At 36.6% G+C, this 21598-nt stretch overlaps 1 protein-coding gene across 2 annotated transcripts in view; it reads left to right on the forward strand.

Annotated features, from left to right (window-relative positions):
* LOC119780802 (receptor tyrosine-protein kinase erbB-4-like) overlaps nt 1-21598 on the forward strand; it is a 465078-nt gene that overhangs the window by 385236 nt on the left and 58244 nt on the right. For both annotated transcript variants that reach the window (XM_038280976.1, XM_038280977.1), the window contains exons 18-19: nt 12862-12984; nt 13239-13337. In XM_038280976.1, coding sequence (XP_038136904.1) covers nt 12862-12984; nt 13239-13337 — 222 coding nt within the window. The remainder of the gene's footprint in view (nt 1-12861; nt 12985-13238; nt 13338-21598) is intronic.

Here is a 21598-nt window from a genome sequence, read left to right on the forward strand (position 1 = left end):
GCTGCTTTTTGCAGAGACTGAGGATGTGCAAAAGTCTAGCACTGCTTACATGGATTCCCAGCGTTTAGAAATAACGGATTGGGATCATGTCCACCAGCTCCTTTCAGGGCAATATTCTGCATTTGCAAACTTAAGCAGTAGAAACAGAATAATATACCATAATAGATGGAAAAAGTAACCGTATTTTACCAAACATTCATTCTCCTTACTTATCCAAGACTAGCTTGCGGTGTTAACGAGCCCAGGAATATTGGTTTCACACCAAACATCTTTGAAGTGACCAGAAAAAGAGATTCAAACGAATATAGCAAGTGGGTTAACGAGTTCAGAAATCTGAACTGTTCTGTCAATTTACGGCATGTCAATCAACCAGCGGCTGGGTGCAACCGCTTTCAAAGTCAAATACAGTACTACAGCTCACTCCATAAAATCCATGTCCATCATTTTTCAGTTGGAAATGGCAAGCAGATGAAAGCTCCTAACCCTAATATAGCAATTAAGTAAATGAAGAGTTGTTCCTGCTTCTCTAAAGTCAAGCATGCAGCAGCATGCAAATACCGAGCACAGTAAGCTTGGATCAATAGTGCGTTCACATCAAATGCAAATTTTCAGAACGATTTCCATTTGATCCATTTGAAAAAGTTTTTTCACAAAGAAGGGCTGCGAGGCGAAAGACAAAGTTTTGGTAAATACAGCGGAAGCGATTACGCCGCTGCAACTCTGAAGTATGCATAGGGAAATTTATAGGAGTTGAAAAATCTGAACTTTGGTGAACCTTCGTATCGTGAATGTTCAGCGTCTGCCTCTCCCACTCCAACGCTCTCTCTGCCCAGGCTTCTTGATCTACCTCTGTCTTCATCCAATCTCTCACTCTAATTGTTTAGCTTCAGTGTGGGAAACAGCTGGCCGTCTTGTCCCAGCTAAGGTTCTTGTGGTGATTTTCCTGCTGCTCGGGTCTGAAATCCAGAACTCCATCTCACCTTGCCTTAAGCTCAATGGAAGGTGGCTGTGATCCAGCCTTAGCTCCTGGACTCCCCCATCTGGTAGCACGTCTGTAAGGTCTACTGGACCAGGGATGATGATAACTTTGTTCTGCTTTCTAAGGCAAATACATCACCACGATTAGCTCTGTTAAATCCAGCTCCGCCATGTTGAGGTGAAACTGACAACCACTAGATGTCTTGACATGGCGGGGACTTTCACCTGTCAGGAGATTTCTGGCAAAATCTCAGGTCAGCTAAAGCACCCAAAACTGGCTGGATTTTTTTTTATAGGCTTTGTGTTGGACGTGAACACATATCAGGAACCATCCTCCTCTGCAATACCCTTGTGGTCATTTTCAAAGATCACAAGATATTTCCAAGTTACGAACTACAGATACTCCTTCTAGGGGTATCTACTATAGATGAATGTACCTAGAAAAGGTACATGTCCTTGAGATTATTTTATATGATACTACCACAGCTGATCAACTTCTCTTTGTGTTGAAGAGCAGGAGCTATATATTGAACTTCCCCTGAATGTCTTAAAGTTCCTAACCTTATCACTGAAGGAAATTCAAAGGGGGAGTTCTTTTTCCATTGATTGCATTCAAGATTTCTCTTCTGTCATGATCTGTACCTCCATGAGTGAAAGAGACTGGCAAACCAGAGGTGCATTGGTTAATCTGGCCATTTGGTCATCAATTACTCAATCACCACTGAAGTGGTGAAGGTTGTTCAACACCCTTATCTCTCCAGGCAGGGCCTCAATTTCTCCATCTTTACTCAAACTATATTATCACTCTCTGTTGAAAACTTTGAACACCTTTGCGTTTTAACCAGAAGTAACTCCATGAGCAACAACTATTTTTTTTTATTCCTTATATAAGGCCTTTAATACACTGATAGATGGTTGAAGAGTTCAAGGCAATTTAATTCCCCAGACTCAAGCAGAGATGACCCTCCTAAAAACAGGGCGAGTACATTTTACCTCAAAGACAGATAATGCCATTCAAGAAAATTACGAGGATTGCCCCCAAAGGTCAAAGATTTCTAAAACTTTCTTTTTCCCAATCTTAATGTCTGCTATTTTCTTTGGGTATCACCCCAAAATGTCATTTCTATTGTGAAAATGACGGAGAGAAGCAGATATAGCTATCCTCTATAAATATACAGGCTTCTACATGGACTATCAAGATAATAGATGCACCATGTATAACCTTAATAATGGCCTATCAAAAACAAGGACATTGACATGAAATGGCTTTACAATTACATGTATCCCGTCTGTTTAATTTAACTACTCAAAATGATAGTTGAGGATGTACTATTAGCATTTTTCATATTTTCTACAGTTTTTCTGCCATTTAAGGTTTGGACAGATTTTCTAGTTGTGTGGGAACTTTTTGCATTGGGCTGAGTTTCAGCCTCATGGTGTGTCCTGTGTCATGTAGTATACAGAGGGTAACAGGGGTTGATTAGCCTCTAATCGTAAGGTAGGGAGAAAATCAAATATGTTGGAAATTCAGCCAGGCCTTGTGAGGTGTTCGTGGGCAAATCCTCTTATGAGCATGTACGAGCCGATTTACCAGAACCTTGTGCACTGCACATGTGCAAACAAATTAATTCTAGTTCTTCTACTGTCTATGTTTGGCTTCCACATTGACATGTCCGACCAGCCCCATTTCTCAGCACTGAGTCCAACCTGTGGTGTTTGGACGCACAGTATGAGCAGTTAGAACATACAGTTTAAGAACATACAGTGTGAGATGTGAACTTTAAAACCCTGAGGTTTCGTCGTACTGTAGCAGAGGACGAAGACTGAAAATATCATAGAGTGTATACATGCCATTAGACTTTATATAGCAACAAAAACATAAAAATTCATCCTTATCTGCTTTAGGAACAGGGTAACATCAATTGTGTGTTTAGAGAGTAGCTCTGCTGAATAAACTAACATTTCCTTTTGTAAGAACAAAACTCAACTTTACAAATAAGGTTAATAGTTGTCTGTATACAGTTTTACCATCTGGGATTTTTATACAGTTTAGACAAAAATGTTTTTACCAGATTGGAGTTTGCAAATATATAAATTTTGCTTCATAGCTTTATAGCTTTAAGATGACACCTAAAACTTTCCCCGTCAATATGGGGAGAATTATGTTCTTTTATTGTTTCAATAAAAGAAGACATTTTGTAAATAAAAATAAAAAAATGTAATCAAAGGATTTAGAGAATGACTTTGCTTATATGTTTCTATTGGTCTGCATCTACACTGGCAACAACATTATTTTTTCTGTGCGTCAAGAGCAAGTTGTTTGTACATTTAAGAGAACGTGATCTGTAAAACCTACTCTGAAAAAAAAAGGAAATTGTAAATCTAGATCTGAAAAATGAAAATTAATAAGAAATCAAACATATAAAATCGGTTTTATTTAGTTTACAAGATGTGCTTTTCTAATTTCCATTTTTAAAATGTGTCCTTTGCTTATGATGGCTCTAAATTATCTCCATATTTTGCACACTGATATTCCATAGTCCTTCTTTAAAAGCAATTCTGTCTAATCTTTTTTATTGAATATGGGAGATTTAAGAATAATATTTTAGGAACTACATGTATCACATTTGATATCAGAAGACGTGCAGTGAGGATTGTTGCTACTCAGTGATTCAGAAACAGTACCACAACTTTTTAGGTCATTGTTTTTAACTGGCACTTTTCTAATGTCCTGTTGTGACTAGCTGTGCCACGGGGCCAAAGCTAGCTTGTGTATTAGCAAATAAAAATGTAGTTTAACTTGGGTTATTTAAACTTTAAACACTGTAGTTAACATTAGGATTTTTAGCATCTACTTCTTTGAATAAATACAGCAGCTAATGAGTTTCTTTTTTGAGTTAGTCTGTCACAGTGCGGTGGAGGTTTTGAGGACACAATTCCAGAGATCAGGATGCTGAGATGAGTCTTGTAGATTTAATGAATAACTGAGGCAAAATCCAAAGATACAAAGAAATGGATGATTAGAAAACATCAAGGGAAACTCATAGTGATGTTATGAGATGAGCCGAGGCTTCAAGGCATGTGTCGAGTAGTGGAGGGGGCGTTTCCCCGAAGCGCGTGTCGAGAAGTGATTCATTTAGAGGAGGGGCCGAAATTGAAGACATCCGAAGCCTCGCTACTGTGATACCACGTGACCACTTCGGGAAGTGGTAATGATCAAAATCTGAGTAAGCCACAGCCATAGTTGGAACGTTATTTTAACGTATTTAACATATTTTTTCAGTTGATCAGCAAACAACATTAATGGTGTCATCTATAGGACACAGACTCCCACTACTGAGGTTGATGGTTCAATACCCACCTTTGACTTTTGAAAGTTGTGATTTTACTTAATTATTTTGGCTAATGAGACTAATTTGCATTGGTAAAAATATAGATTGGGTAAAAACGCTACCAAATTAGCTCGGTTTAGCTAAAAGATTGGTTGAACACAACTTCCAACCCGATTAAAAGCAAAAAAATGGGGGAAAACTACACTGGAAAAACTTAAATTAAGTGTATTTACCCTTAATTTGAGGAGGTAAATGTGATGGTTTGCCAGTGGAATGATTATTTTTACTCTTAAAATAAGATAATTAGATAATTTGCACTTGAAATAAGACAATGCAATTGTTTTTACTTATTTTAAGTGGAAATTGTCCTGTTCCATTGGCAAAATGTCTCTTTTACCTCCTAAATCCCCAAAAAATTCTTTATTTATTTTAAGAAAAAATGACTTATCTAGATTACATTTTTTCCAGTGTATAATGTATGAAGAAAAAAGGACTAACACCTTTCAATTTTCTCATCATTGCCCAATTTGCACAAAATCTTTCACTGTCTGCTTGAGTTAATTTCACTAAAACGGCAGACAAACTGTGCACCTTAAATGATTTTCCTAAGAAATTTTACACCTACAAAAAAACAAACTTACAAACGATTTTATTATGCACACCAGACATTAACAATTTCAAAGAAACTTAAAAGGGGAGAAAAAAAGAAAAACAATTGCATAAAAATCACATATTTTATTACAAACTGTAGTTATGCACTAAACCAGTAGGTGGTGAGATGTTTATATGGAGCCGCATGAACTTTGGGATCATTTAAGCAATTTGGCCAATCGGTTCAATGCCTGATCTCATCATCGCTAGAGACTCACATGGGGAGCCAGGGATGAGGAAGCAACAACCAACAACAAGGAACCAGCACTGAGTGACTGCAGAGGTGGAGTATATAAGGGGAACAGAACAAAGGATGGATTAATGAGACTAATAAGGAGCAGGTGTGAATCCAAGGGGAAAGGAAACAAGCACAAGGGGGCAACAAAGAGTAACTAAAGACTGCTTGAATATAATGGAAAATAAACCAAAGAACAAAACAGAACAACTGATAACAGAAAACTAAGGCTCAGTTCGAATTCATATAGGCTGCGTCATTAAAAGGCTAGATTCGAAGGCCCATTACGTCATTGTGCGGCGCAGAGGTCTGGTTGGATTCCAAGACTCCTCGTTATGCGGCCTTAAAATGCGTCCTTCTATTTGCCTGATTTGAAGGATGGGTCCAATGTATCCTCGCTATCCTTGGTTTTCCAAGGATTCATTGCGAGACCAAGCAAGCTTACTTGGCGCCGACCAGTGGTGAATATTGGAAGTGCAGTTTAATATAATACAAGTCTGTGAATTGTCGTGGGAAAAAAAGTATTCAACTATTCACCCTAGTTAAATAAACAGAGATGGATGGATTTCTTAGTCGGCATATCTATTCATATCTTTGCAAAGAGAGAACAGTTCATCATACAGCCCCTTTGGCACAGCATTCTGCCCTGTTCTGCATGAGCAGCGTTTGTTTCCCCTTACTAAAAACAATGGAAAAGAAGTCAGAATCAAAACAAATTACAGACACTTTGGTTAAACAGTAACATTTTAAAAATAAACCTTGAGAAAGAATCTGTTTTGTTATGGGAAGAAGCTATATCTGGTCTACAAACACCATCCTGCAGGGAATGGTGTGGCCTACAAGGTGAAACAGACTGAGTGAAAACTTTTATAGTGAGTAAATAGGATAAATTAATATATAATAGAAGAGAAATCAAAATTTTCCGGCAACGAATGAAAATAGTTGTTTTAATGGTTATTGAGTCACGTATGTGGCGGTAATGTTTGATTTATCTAAAGGTTTTATCTGTTAATGTGTAAATGGGACATATTCTAATACATCTGCAGAATGGGGACTATAAATCTGAAATGATTTAAAAAAATTTTATTGCTGTTTTGCACAATTTACTTAACTAAGTATTTTTTGTTGTTGAATATTAGAGATTTTGCAGATATATTTTTTACACTTACATTGTTTAGATTTACTTATATCTTTCTACTCCTTTTATAGAATAGAAAATCTCTTTATTGTCCCAATTAAGCAAATTTACAACAGCAGACAGATTATTGAAAATGGTCACACAAATGAGAACCTTAGAAAAATGTATAAGAATAACATAATAGGGAAGAGTTAAAATATAAACAAAAAAATACTGTAAAGTGTTTTAACAATATAAAATGGTGCACCTGGAGAATAAATAACCATTATACAGCTATGGATATTTTAACAGTAATGGATATTTGAAAATAGCAGCAACATCGGAGATGTGCAGAATGACAGCAGCATGTTATTTAACTGACTAAGGTTTATATCATTACATTTGATTTTATTTGTTCCTGCTCCCGGTGGTTGGCACCTTTATTCCACTCTGGATTCTTGTGAGTATTCATTCTTTTCCTGCTTTGTGTGTCAACTGTCATCGTTGCTAAGCAACATAGCCTACGGTGGTAAAACCCGCCGAAGGGTAGACCTGTTTGAATTCACAGCCAAAACTCTTCCGGTCTTCTTATTTTCACGGACTTCGAAGGATCCAGTCTAGATAGACCGCGTCCTTGGAGGATGCAGCCCATGAATTCAAACAGAGGCTCAGAGTCATACATGGGGAGAACCATAACATAGTTAGCATGGCTAAATCAGTCAATTTTTGAATTTCTTCTTTAAAATTACAAATTTGGACTAATTTCATCTACTATGACTTCAATAAGGATTTGAGCAAAAAAAAAAAGGTACATAAAGGTTTTCCTAAATAGTGGTTTTATTTGAAAATTATAAATAAATTGAGTCTTCGCTCTTAGCTCCTGGCTAAGAGGCTGCTCCATGACAAAGCCGTTTCACTTCAGTGTGTTTCAATTACAAAGCATGACAAAGCCAGCATTTTGACCGGGTAATGTGAACATTAAAGCATACACCCGGGGGGTTTTTTTTTCTTCTTCTTTTTTGCAGAGCAAATTTGTGTTTGAAGACACTGTTTACCTCCTCGGCGCTCTGTAATTCCGGAAATGTATTCTAGCTGGAGGCTCGAATGCAGCGCTTATTTGTCCAATGAAGCGTTCGCATCCTGTCCACAGCGCCGCCAGTGAAGCTCATTTGGCAGAGGCACTGTGCATTATTAGCTGGTAAATAAAGTGGCGTGGCGAGAGCGCGTGTGTGCGTGCGAGCAAACTCAAGAGAGTCTCACTGGCCTTGAGTCTGTATTGTATTTAATAGACCTCTTCTCTCAGTCCAGTCCAGCCTTGTTTTAATGAAACAATAACAGCTACAGCCTGTCACCATCTGCTCTTATTACTGCTTCCACCAGCCCACCCATTCCCTTACTCATCTCTTGCTGTCAGAGCACTTCCATCACGTTCCACCTTCAGCTGCTCCTTGTTTTTATCGCAATCGTGCAAAAACATTCACAATTTACACAGCTGAAGATCATTCCCTTTGCCAAAACAACCTCCTATGATGCACTTAACCAAATGCCGTCAATGATCCTAAGCCTTTTGCAGCCCAAAAACATTAATGCAAAACATTTTTTTTATGATGTGCGTTGTCAGTTGATAAGTTGATATTCAAAAATTAGTGTCTAAACATTTTACTGTTTGATCCCTGCAGAGAACTCCATACCAAACAGACACGCAGCTGCATAAATAAATATATACATGAATATGTAACACTAGCATGATTAGATTGAATCTTTGGATGCTAAACTGTGCAGGTTATGTTTGTATAAGTCTAATAAATGATTTATATTACCCAGTCTACGCACACATCACTTCCACTGATTCCAAATGCCTGGATAGATAACAGCTAATCTGCATTGGAATGCAGTGTTTGTTTCTTGTGATTGCATTTAAATGAAAATGAACTTTGGTGAAGCCGTTGACATTTTTAAGATATGATGAATAACTTTAAATTCTTTATTTTATTATCTACATGTAGTGAGTTTCTTCTGAACTGTGAAGCTGGTCTTTTTTGAATATCCTTTCATCTTTTTTTCTGGACTTGAGCTGATTTGTATGGAGTGAAATTTGCTCCAGTATATATTGAAAAAAAAGAAATACAAATGAAAACTTAAACTTGATGCTTGAAAACGGGTTTTGAGAGTAACTTTACAGTATTCTCAGATTTGATTTCTTTTAAGGCTCAACTTACATTGTTTTCCACAGTTTTTTTTTTTTTTTTTACATTTTTTTATTTGTTTAATGTTGTATTTTAGTTTTCTTTATGTGAATCTATTCTTTTTAGATTACTGTATTACAGGCTTTCTTTCACATTCTCTTCACCTCAAACAAAAAACATTCTCTTCAAAAAGACAAAAACTCACCCTTGTTGCGTTTATTGACCAACGCAATGTTGATGCTTTTGTCCAAGCTGACCAATAGAAATGCTTTATTCCCTCTCACTCTAGATGAAACCCCTCCTCCAGAAGTGAAGAGAATGTGATCTGTGAAACTAAGCTTGAAAATAATAAAATTCTTAAAATTTGATCTGAAAAACTCAAATCTATTAGCTTAGTAAATTAGCCCCACTAAATTACACATTTAATCCCACATGTAGTCTGGTTTATCAGGCTACAAATCAATGAAAAAACAATTAAAAATATAAATAAACTATAAAACTATATCGATGTAAAGAATAATAAAAGAAAATCAATATGAAAAGAACATTTGACAAAATAAAATATTCAAAAATACATTTTTAAAAACAAACCCAACAAAGTAACTCTCAAAGCCTCTTTTTGATTAAAACGTTTTTTTTTTTTAGATTGCTTTACAACATTCAATTTACAATCATGTTTTGTTTTAGTTTTTTCTGCTTGCAGAAATAATGGACCAAAATTCATTCCATAATTTTTAACTCCTTTGTTTCTATAGCATTACTTTTTTTATGAGGTGCATCAAGTAGAATCTAACATATTTTGAAATCTCACATTTAAGGCAGTAGTAGCCTTTTATCTTTTTTTCCATATACAAACAGCAGTTGGCATTGGGTCACTTAGCATCACCACCCTAAACATACCACATTTAAACAACTAGAAACCTGGAATCTTTTAAACAAAATGATTTAAGGGTTAGCCGTCAAATGTGGCTCCTGCTTCTTAAATATGTCCCTACTAGGTCCTGCCCATACCTCGAAGATTAAAATGTATGCCAAAACTTAGTTTAACAGAGTAATGGATGTGTTTCGACAGCTGTGGGTGTAATAATTGGAACTTCGTATGAGCTAAGCTAACGTTAGCTTAACTGTTCATTGATTAAATTGAGGTTCATAAATAGACATTTACATTTCTAAACTTTTTTTTTAGCTTCTGTATCCAACATTGTGTTTGGAAAGATGTCAGTTAATGACAGAGATGGATGATGGATATAAAGTAAGAGTTCTACTCTTTAGGAGACGTTGATTAGCCTAAAGAAGCCTTGCTAAAGCTAATAGCCATAAAGACAGAAAACAGTACTCCCTCAAGATGCCGGAACAAAACATGGAGATATAAACTCCCGCTTTAAATTAGGATAAAAAACTAAGCTTAAAAAAAAAAAAAAAAGGCTTGCATTTCATTTTCGCGTTCATTTTTTTATGTAATTGTCTTGTTTTAATGAGTTCCTTTTCATCTTTTTTTACTATCTGCATTGCCTCTGTGCCACTATAATGTACTTTTCTGTTTTTTCCTCATGTTCAGCACTTTAAATTTATACCACACATTTACTATAATGTGTGGTATCAATAAACTTCCTTTTTTTAGTCTCCATAGTAAATATACATCATCTAAGCAGTAAAAGATGCTATCCCCCCCATCCTCTGTCGTCACGGCGACCTTTTTTGCACTCCCTCGTCTCTTCCTGTTTGCCTTCCCTCCTCCGTCTCCGTCTGCTGACTCCCTTCCATCCCGGGAGGGCCTTACGCCACCACGCTAGCCGTTAAACGACATGTCATTGCCACGCCGCAGGCAATGTCATCCGTCCTGCAAGGGGCTCGCCTGGCACCTCTAGTGCCAGTCCTACGGTGCTGATGGGTTTATATCACATTGAGTGAGCTCTCATACGGCTGACCGACTGATATATGGCCTCATTATAATGTTTGATGGCTGCGGTGGAGCCGGGTGATTATACTGCTGATAGAGCGCAGCCAACGAGGGATTCAATAAGCTGATCGCTCATTAAGACGCAAATCGATCAGGAGCATTGACTTTTTTTTTTTTTGTTCAGTGACTGTGTGAACAGGTGTGTCACGGTCTGGTTGGTTTGTTTGTGCGCCCTCATTGAAGGAGCCGCCATGTTTTTTTGCCAGCGCCGGCTCGCCGAGCTCTTCAGCCCCTGGGCCTGACCATGCCAGCTGCTGGGAGGCAGTTCAGAGTCAGCTGTTGCTGGCGACGAAGAGGCGCGGAGGAGGGGCTGTCAAAAAAAGAAAAAAAAAACAGAATTGGAATTGTTTTGTGTGTGCACAGCTGGTGAGCTGCTCCTCTTTGTGGATGGTGATAGCTGCTGACACCAGGCTGTGATTTGCTGAACGGTGGGCACAATGCAGTCTGTGGAGCTAACTGCCAGGTTCAGGAAAACTTCACTTTTTCAACCATGAATTATCTCATCAGCTGTGCATTTGTGCCTGTACAGTTACATTTTTTTTATTTTTAGTCCTCCTCCGCAACAGTTTGTTGGCAGAGACCACTAGATTGCTCTTTAGGGTCTTTCATTTCAAAATCCCCATCAGGTTAGGGATCCCTCCAGTTTTTAGATTTCTCTGCTCCAGCGCATCTGGACCAAAAGAAATCCCTCCTCGGTAGCCATCAAGGGCTGCAGGAGACAGGTAGTCACTCTTTAATTTAGGGCAACGGGCTGAATTTTGTTCCATTATTGCTGCAAGAAAACAACAGCTATTTTAAATTGAAATCTGCAAAAAAAAAGCAGTCCTGAAATAAAATGTGTTCATCAAAAATCTAACTTCTATCTTTTATTCTCAGATTTTGTTTTTGTTTTTCAATTCATTTTCGGTTTTCAATATTTTTTTTCCTCAAAAATATTATTTTATAGATTTATATATATATTATTTATCTTTTTTAATTCTGTTTTTCAAATTTTCAGGTTGAGTTATAATGAAATGCAATCTTTTCAAATATTAACAGAACACATTCTCACAGTCTCACATTCACATTTATCCCTGATATAAATGCACACACAAGTGCATTACCAGTAGAAAGGTTGCTAACGTCAATGCAGACCCATAGAAATGCTTCTTCACTCCTCACTTTAAAGAAAGGCAGAATGTGAAGAGAATGTGATCCGGAAAACCAAATCTGTAAGGATGAAAATTTGTAAAACCCAATCTGAAAAAAAAAAAAAAATATATATATATATATATATATTATATCGGATCGGTTCACGGTTTCGTGGTCACGGTTTTCGGTTCGGTTCGGTATATGTTTATTGTTACACCGAAAAATTTAAAAAAATTATAAAAATTAATGAAAAATAAAAATTTATGAAATTAATGAGAAAAAAACCCCCAAAAAATGAATGGATTGTAATTATTTTTAATGATCCGCGGAAACCATGGATCATTTCCACATGTTTTGCTGCTTTGAATTTAATCATCTCGGGCATGCCCTCTACGATCTCCAAGGAACTCAGAGCGGAGCGGACGGGGGCCACAGCGGACACTGTATGCTTTGCTTTGTGCAGGCGGTCTGGTCCGCAGCGGGACAAAGCGGAGCGGAGCGCTGATGGAGTATGAGGGATTTCGGGGTTAGCATGACATGTTGGCCGGGTTGCTGTTAGCACAAACAAAACGTGTTGCACAATGTTTGCACACTGTTGCACTTTTATCCACAACTTTCTTTCCGCTGTCATCGTAGGTCACTCTAAAGGCCTTGCCTTGCCTTGCCTTCTGCTCTGGAGTGTAAACGCTTCGCCTATGAGAAAAAGGAGCAGCGCATGAACTGAACGAAACACACGCGAATTGAACCGAGACGGTCGAACCGAACGGTTTGGACGGTTTTCAAAAACCATATATAGATATATATATATAGATATATATATATTTATAGATATATATATATATATATATATATATAGATCTTTACTGTCTTGTTTAATTCCTCTAATATTTTTGTTGTATCCTTTACTTCTTAATCTGGCCTTTCAAGAATATGGATAGTGCTAAATGTAATGTTACTAAGTGTGTTGCCACATAGAGAGAATGGGTGGGCTGGTGTATTTTTTATTTTTTAGGTGGGGGGGGGTTAAGTGAAAAAAAAAGAAAAAGAAAGAAGAATAATATTGTATCCTGGATGTAGATTCTGTATGGACATACATTCTGAATAAATATATATATACAAAAAAAATGGCTCCTTGGGTTTAAAATGTTGAAGATGCCTGTCTTAGACCGTGGACTCTGTGGACGTCCAACATTGCCTCTGTAGGTCTTTGTTGTGTTTGCTAAAGAAGGAAGCGGTAAACAGGGCTACTTGTGTGTTTATGTTTTCTATAGTTGGTGGAGCCGCTGACTCCCAGTGGGACAGCCCCAAATCAAGCTCAGCTACGCATCCTGAAAGAGACGGAGCTGAAGAGGGTCAAGATTCTGGGTTCTGGAGCTTTCGGAACTGTCTATAAGGTCTGGAACTATCCAATTAATTTGCAAAATATAGCAATAATGACATAAAATGTTTGGTTACTTCCTGTCTTACTTTTTCCTTTATATCATTTATTTCTTATTTTTATCAATTAATGTCTCTTTATCCCCTTTTTCTACCTTCACATAGAAGCAAAGCAGGCCCTCAGGGTCTGTGTCAGGGTCATGGCTGTATGTTTTTGGGCATATGAGCCCTCCTGATTGTAAATTTATAGCCAGTGCTTGTATACTTTCAGGGCATCTGGATCCCAGAAGGCGAGACGGTGAAGATTCCCGTTGCTATAAAAATCCTCAACGAGACCACAGGCCCCAAAGCCAATGTGGAGTTCATGGATGTAAGTATCGTTTTTACTGCACGTGACGGCTCTGTTTCCACGCCTCTCAATGTTAAAGCTGTAAAGTCGAACGGGAGGACCAAGGTTATGCAAGTTTTGCTGTTCGGTCTGAGTCGGTGCTGGTAATAAAGAGAATCTCACTGCAGCATACAGTGGCGGATGTATTCAACAAGACTCTATTAAAAACAGCACCCAGCTTATGAGCCATGGCTTTATTGGAATCCAAGAGTGATAGCGGGAATTGGAAAAAAGAAGTAAGCTGTGGAGTTTTGAGCTTATTACCACCTTATCTGTGCCACCCTTGTTTTCTCTTTCTTTTCATCCAGGACTCAGTCACACATGTGCAGTTTAACTGACAGATATTTAAGTTATATAGAAATAAAAGCAGAAGTTGCAGCAACTGCAGCACAGTCAGGGGATTGCTTTATTTCACCGAGGCTTTGCACACCAAAAAAGAAGAGTCTTTTTGTCAGCCAGGCAGTCGGGGATCCGTACAGATGTTGAATCAACTCTGGAATATTTTGCTTAAAGGAAAGGTTCGTTTTAACTGTCAGGTCTATGGAGTGAACTTTATCCCATTATTATGGCAAAGACAATGTTTTGTAAATGGAAATTTGTAGAACATGAAATAAAAAAAATAAACCTTGAATAACATTTTAATACTGTAAATAAAAAAGGTTCAGAGTAACGTTGAGTATTTTAATAGTAACTTTGCTATTTTAACAAATATATTTTTTCAGCATTTTTCTCAAACTAATTCACAAAATTATTTATATATATATATTTTAATTATACCTCTTGAAAATAGTCTTTGAAAGTCTATATTTTCAAGTGTTTTTAATTAACTGAACACACTAAAGGTTATTTTAAAATCAATTGCATTCTCTTCACTTCAAGCCAAATAAAAACATTCTTTCTTCACCCATAAAAACGTTGTGGCTAATGTCCAGCAGATCAATTAAAAGGCGACTTCACTCCTCGCTCCAGAGTAAAATTCCTCCAGAAGTTAAGGGAATGTGATCTGGAAAATGCAATTTGGAAACATGCAATTAGTAAAACTCAATCTGAGAAATTTCAAAAAAAAAATTTTAAACCTGTAAGACATCTGTAAGATACGGAAGAGGATTAGGGCCACTAAAAAAAAAAAAGTTAACTGATTTTTACATTTTTTTTTTTTCAGTTTAGTATGGGAACAAAGTCAGAATTCTACGACGGAGTATTAGGGCCATACATGAAGAGAAAAAATATTTTTGCCATGACGAGATTAAACTCGACATGTCGACTTTAAAGTCGACATGTCGACATTAAACTCAACATTTCGAGAATAAAGTTAAAATGTCATGTTGAGTTTAATCTCGCCCTGTCGACTTCAAACTCGCCATTTCGAGAATAAAGTTGAAATGTCATGTTGAGTTTAATCTCGAAGTGTCGACAACAAAGTTTAAATTAGTTCAAGAGAGCCAACCGCTGCACAGGATACATGCACAGAATCCTATACAGTTGCAGCACGTCAAAGACTACCTTCACTCTTAAAACGCATACTGCTGCTGTGGAGCCCGGTTGCTCTTTTCTCCAAACTTTGGAATGTCGAGATTAAAGTCGCCACGATATATCAACTTTATTCTCGAAATGGCGAGTTTGAAGTCGACACGTCGAGATTAAACTCAACATGACATTTCAACTTTATTCTCAAACAGTTGAGTTTAAAGTCGACATGTCGACTTTAAAGTCGACATGTCGAGTTTAATCTCATCATGGCAAAAATATTTTTTCTCTTCATGTGTGGCCCTAATACTCCGTCGTAGAATTCTGACTTTAATCTCAGAATTCTGACTTTTTTTCCTCAGAATTCTGACAATAAAAAAGTCAGAATTCTGAGAAAAAAAAGTCAGAATTCTGAGATTAAAGTCAGAATTCTGAGATTAAAATCAGAATTCTGACTTTTTTCCCATACTATACTGAAATAAAATAAAAAAATCAGTTAACATTTTTTTTTCAGTGGCCCTAATCCACTTCCGTAGTAAGATAATATAAAAATGGGTGAAATAAAATAAATACATAAAAAAAAAAAAAAAACAAGGGTTTGAGAAAATCTTTAAAAAACGGTCTGAGAAAATCCTTAAAACAAAAAATATATATATGTTTTACAACATTTTGTGAAGTTTTATTGATTGAAATGTTTTGAGGTTTTCATTGATTTTTCCTGTTTTAAATCCAGTTTTGTGTATTTTGTTCTCAAAAAAAAAACCCCCATCTATTTAGAGAAAAACTTTGTGGCCTCAATTTAATTCCACAGTAAAATGATACAAACAGAACCGTATTCCACAGTTAGGATAAGGTACATCTTGGACCCAGTGGTCCTCCCTCCAGAATGAGGAGCGAAGACACATTTCTGCTGCTTTGCTGGACGTTAGCAACAACGTTTTTATTAGTCAAAAGGAAGTGTTTGTTTCAAGCTTAAAGTGAATGAAACCTTAAATCCGGAATCCAATCTGAAAAGAAGGAAATACATAAAACCCAATTAGAAAAAGAAGATTTCAAAAACTAAATGTGTGAAAAAGAAAACCTACCATCCAAACTTTTTTCTTTCCTAAAGGAAAAGTCCAGTCAGCAACGAATGATCAATGGATCATTATCTATACCTGAAACTAATATCTTTGTGGTGATTTATTGAATTTAGCATTAATCGGTAAAAAAATAAAAATAATCATTTTCGTCACGATTACTGAGTCTGGGAATGGCCATTTTTGCCCAAATATAGTCACACCTCACTCCTGACATCGTCCGACATTGACGTCATAGTGCGGTTAGCCTAGCGCCATTCTCCCGCTTTACAAGCAAAATCAGTGGGAGCTACTAGACACATCTGCAATCAACAACAATTATTGAAGATTTCCAGAGGACTTCACCATTGAAATTCACGAAAGCTATAGCTACACTGACCATGCCCACGTGCATGGCAGTTGGATGTTGTAATACATTGGGTAAAAGTGAAAATAAATTTGTTATTTGACCTTTCTGATTCATGATCCACCACGGGTTTGTCGTTGGATTGCCAACTTGAAGAGGGAGGATTTGCTATTAAACTTCAAGCCAGAGAAAAAACAGGTAATATGTAGCCAACATTTTGAAGAAGAATGTTTTCAAGATGACTTGGATAATAGCGCGTTCTGACAAACACCTGATACAGCACTGGGACTTGATCAACAGCCGATACCGCCCAGTGATGTCACAAACCAGTAGGTGGCAGTAGTGTTCTTTGACAAACATGGATGTCTCCAGTAAAGCACATTCACATGAAAATTACTCTTAATTAAAAAGACTTATAATATGTAATCATTTCATATTTAAGCTACTTTCAGAAGTTTGAATTCTGAATATGACCGGACTTTTCCTTTAAGAGCTTTATTGAAACAATAACGGAACAAAATTCACTTCATAGAGTGTATTGCTGACCTGATGACTAAAAGGTGCTCAGGTCCCGTTACTACAAATCAAGGGATGCGTGTCCCTAACTCTATTCACGTGTAACTATTAAAACATAAACTAATTTAAACAGCTAAGCAAGGGCGTAGGAATATGTTTACAATTGGGGGGGACACATGTCGGAAATCTGAGATTCGTAAATATTCAACAGAAACATATCTTAAGTACGCTACTTAAAAAAAGGCTATTTAATCTTTTACTTTATTCCTTTATAAATGTGTTTGCAAAAATAATGCATTTAAAATTAACATAATGCATTTGTTCATAAGATGTGAGCATATCACCAAACAAAATGACTGGAGTCTTTTATTAAGCAAAGGGAGATGTCTTTCAAGGGCTTCAGCCCTTGGCATATTTAGTGTCCGCATACGCACTAGAAAATCAAAACAATTCAGTAGGCCATACAAGTGCAAAGTTTGGTATGTTTTATTTTGTCAAACTTGCAATAATGGTCAAAAATTAATTTATATAGGTTGACTGACAGAGGGAGCTGACAGTGTGTTGAAGAATTATGGACAGGGCGCTTTGAAGCATCTGGTTCAAAAACGCATTATCAACCTTTGGTAGAAATCCATCCATCCTTCCATTTTCTGTACACCCTGTCCCTTAGTGGGGTCGGGAGGTGCTGGTGCGGGGTCCACCCTAGACAGGTGGCCAGTCTGTCCAGACCTTTGGTAGAAATGACGCCTTTAATTCCAATTTGCAGTACAGAACAGAGAAAACTACAGAGTTGTCAATGTTGTGTTAATCTGTTTATAGTCTAAAAAGAGGAGCCAGCAGTTTATTTGAGGAAATAAAGATGCAGAAGTTAATTAGTTGGTTAATTAGTGGTTGTGCAGCAGTCCACTGCACGACCAATGCGGCCGCCGCTGCTAAGAATTAGAATTAATTCTCCCTGTGGTTAACTAACGATCAGGAGCGCGGCAGGTATAACATCTGTCCATTTCGGCGAATCAAAACCATGCAAAAAATAAAAAAATCCTCGTAAAACACACGCCCAGACCGGGCTAATTTCAACACAAGTTGTGTTAGGTGACTGTTACTCACACTGACGTTTCTCTTTTAAAAAAATCTGAGTAAGTCCTGCTGCTGTTTCAGCCTTTTAGTTGGTGGTGGCATTGTACTGAAATGAGATATAAAAAAAAAAATATATAAAAAAAACATTTTGGCTAGCGTGGCAAACGTCTAGAGAAAGTTAGCAGTTAAATATTGGATGAGTGATCAGCCCAAGACTACGGAAGAGGATTAGGGCCACTGGAAAAAAAAAAGTTAAGTGATTTTTACATTTTATTTCAGTTTAATACGGGAAAAAGTCAGAATTCTGACTTTTATTTTCAGAATTAAGACTTTTTTTTCCCTCAGAATTCTGACTTTTTTTCTCAGAATTGTGGATCTTAATGTAGATGGGCACCATGAAGGCAGAGATGTGGAGCACTCAGCTTCACTGACAAAGATGTGAGTTGTTTGAGAGAGCCAGTGACACATTGGTGGAAAATGACAGAATTAGGCAACTTTTCCATTAATGGAGGAGCAGAAGGTCATTAAAACAAGAGATCTAGTCTCTAAAAGAGACATGGCTATGGCTTGATGCTAACATGTTTGTTGTTAAACATACTTTTGTTATATTACATTTGTGTTGTGTTTTCCAAATAGTGTAGAAAATTAATGGTGGTTTATAATGTTTACCTTTTATGAGCAGGACAGGAAGCAGAGAAGTGTAGCATTACCTCCAACTAGTTAAACTCATAATTATGAAGTTATTCAACAAATTCCTCAAGTAAAAAAGTGCAACTTTTATTTTTTATTTATTTTTTTTTTATCAGATTTGTTGATTAATTTCAGAATTATGTATTCCTTCCAAATTTCCAAATCTGAAGAATTTTTTAAACCAATATCTACATTATTTAACATTTAGTTTGTTTGAGCAGTACTTCCTGTTATATGTCTTTATACGTATATTTTACATTTTCTTGCACAAGCTCAAGCTCAGCAGATTTGAAATTGTGTGCTTGTGTAAACACAAGTAGTCAATCTTTACTCTAAACATATATTCTGGTTATTTTTTAGTTAGACCTTCTTGTTTTTATATATCTGTATAGTACCCCCCCCCCCACCACCACCACCAAAAAAAACTGTAAATTGATTAGAAACATTAATCATCTGTCAGATTTCTGAGAAAAAAGTCAGAATTCTGAGATTAAAGTCAGAAATCTGAGAAAAAAGTCAGAATTCTGAGATTAAAGTCAGAATTCTGAGAAAAGTCAGAATTCTGACTTTTTCCCCCATGTTAAACTAAAAAAAATTAAAAATCAGTTAACTTTTTTCAGTGGCCCTAATCCTCTTCCTACAAGACTAAGATGACTAAACCAAAAAGATTCAGTTTCTATATATGAAAGTGAACTGACAACAAGACGTTATAAATGAGCAATATTCATAGCAGCATTCCCGACAGACCATTTTACCTCATTCACAAGTTTCTGACTTTCTGTATCGCTGTTTCCCTCAGTGCTCAAACACTCAACAGTTCACAGAGGGGAGGGGGAGTACAGTGACGTAACGCTATGCTACGCCTTCAAAATAAAAGCACGATAGTTAAAAAATTGTCAAAATCTAATATTTTGCGGTACAATTTTTTGGGGGGACATATCCACCTGGCTTTTATATTGGGGGGGACATGTCCCCCCCGTCCCCCCCGCTTCCTACGCCGCTGCAGCTAAGTGAGATCTATATAGTCTAATATTGAGCTTTTAGAGGTTTTTTGGGCATTTTCTCTGAGCATCGCACAATCGTATATTTTCGGTCAATACTAGCGACATTATATGTTACATTTGAGTAGCATATGGTACCTTTCTCTTACTTTTTACTAGGTATATAGGGGAAGAAAAAAACAAAAAACAAATCAGTTTCACACCCAAAAAATTGGACATATTAGGAATTAGTTAGACTGATGTTAAAATAATCAGCTTTACATAAAACCTGCATCGGCTGAGTATTAGCCACCATCTAAAACAGTTTTCCTTTCACAGCAGTAAAAAGATGAAAAAGAGATTTTAGTCTTCATAAGCCGATGTGCCCTAACAATCTTGGTATTGCGTCAAACCACACCCTTCTGCTGTACCCTTCTGAGGCCAGAAAACGGTCAACCTTCCTGCATTTGTGGAGGTAAACACAGTAAAGGTAAATCCCACTGAGGCAGCAAAGGGCCACCATTCGGTTCCTTTGCCTGCTGCATTTGCTGTGATTCAGTTTTATCACCTTTTCTGGATAATAGATCCATTAGCAGTCCTGGATGTGTCACTAAGAGGCTGTCTTGGTGACATTTAGGTGCTTAATAAAAAGAACCGAGAGTCCTACCTTCTGTGGTAACCTGACGTGAAAGCCATCATTATCTTTTTGTCTGTTTTTAGGTTTTAATATGATAAAGCAGCTGCAAAAAAGTCCCAAATGAATACAAACTTTATAAAAAAAAAAAAAATCTTAATGTTGGTTCAATCTGTATCCACATCATAGAGCAAACTCTATTTGAGAGAATTATATATGGAGGGAATTTTGTTCTATTATTGTTACAGGCAAATAACAGGTTTTGTAGATAGAAATAAAATATATATATATATATATATATATTAAAAAAAATGTAATTTTGAAAAAGGTTTTAATGAAAGAAAGTTTTGACTATAAACTTGCTGTTCTCTATCTCTTAATATATTTTTCATTTTTATCTTTTTCATAATTTCTCTTTTTCATAATTCATTTTAAGAATTGATTTTTTTTTTTTTCAAAAAAAGTGTTTTCCATACCACAGTCTCTTCACTTCGGGGAGAGAGGAGCAGAGATGCATTTCTAGAAATGTGAAAAAAAAAAGCTAAAGATACAAAATCTGTAAAAAAAAAAAAAAATTTGAAAAAAATACATTTGAATATAAAGTATCTGAAAACTGTTTTCGTAAAAAATAAAATAAAAAAAAAATAAATAAAAAACAAAACTTGACAAAATTATTCTCAAAACCCTTTTTTTATTCATCATCATCAAGTTTCCTTTTTAGATTACATTTTCTTCACATCTGAATTTAAAAAATGTGATTGTTTTTTTTTTCCAACTTACATTTACAAAATGTGTTCTTTGTTCGCACCAATCGTGAAACTAAATTGGCTCTATAACTTGTAGGCATTGTTAGGCAAAGTCTAATTAAGTGATTAAGCTTTTGGAAGATTCAACCACTGCTGGATTCCACACAGCTTTTAACAGAATAATGTAGAACGTTGGCTATGATAAGGTTTAAACTGGGTTAAGTCATCAGCAACAAAAGTTAAATAAGTTATCATTATTCCTGCTGCTGTATTTGTAACACATGAAAGTATTTATTACACTTTTTTTGTGGCTTAATAAACTAGTTCCAGTTTTTGAAATACAGTAACTTTTTATAGAGATGCTCCTGTATGTATATTCCCTGTTATCATTCCTATTTGACCTTTTTTCTTCTACCTATTTTTCTTATCACTGCATTTTGCTTGCTTCCTTTCTCTCATTCTCCCCGGGGGTGGGGAGGGTATCTGTCCATCCAGAGCCAATATGCTCTGTCTGTTGGCTTGTTAAACAGCAATCTAAAGGCAGGCTCACGCTTCGCCACAGAGAAACTGGCCACTGGAGTGCCGGCTCCAAAGCACACTCAGAAAATCCACAAAAAACGCGCGCACGGGCACGCTCACACTCATATGCAAAGAGTAGATCCATCACGGTGTACAGCCTCCAAGGGCTTTGCATGTAAAATATGTAGT

The sequence above is a fragment of the Cyprinodon tularosa genome, unplaced genomic scaffold (assembly GCF_016077235.1).
Source record: "Cyprinodon tularosa strain WSP-4 unplaced genomic scaffold, ASM1607723v1 ctg166, whole genome shotgun sequence".
Classification (NCBI taxonomy): Eukaryota; Metazoa; Chordata; class Actinopteri; order Cyprinodontiformes; family Cyprinodontidae; genus Cyprinodon; species Cyprinodon tularosa.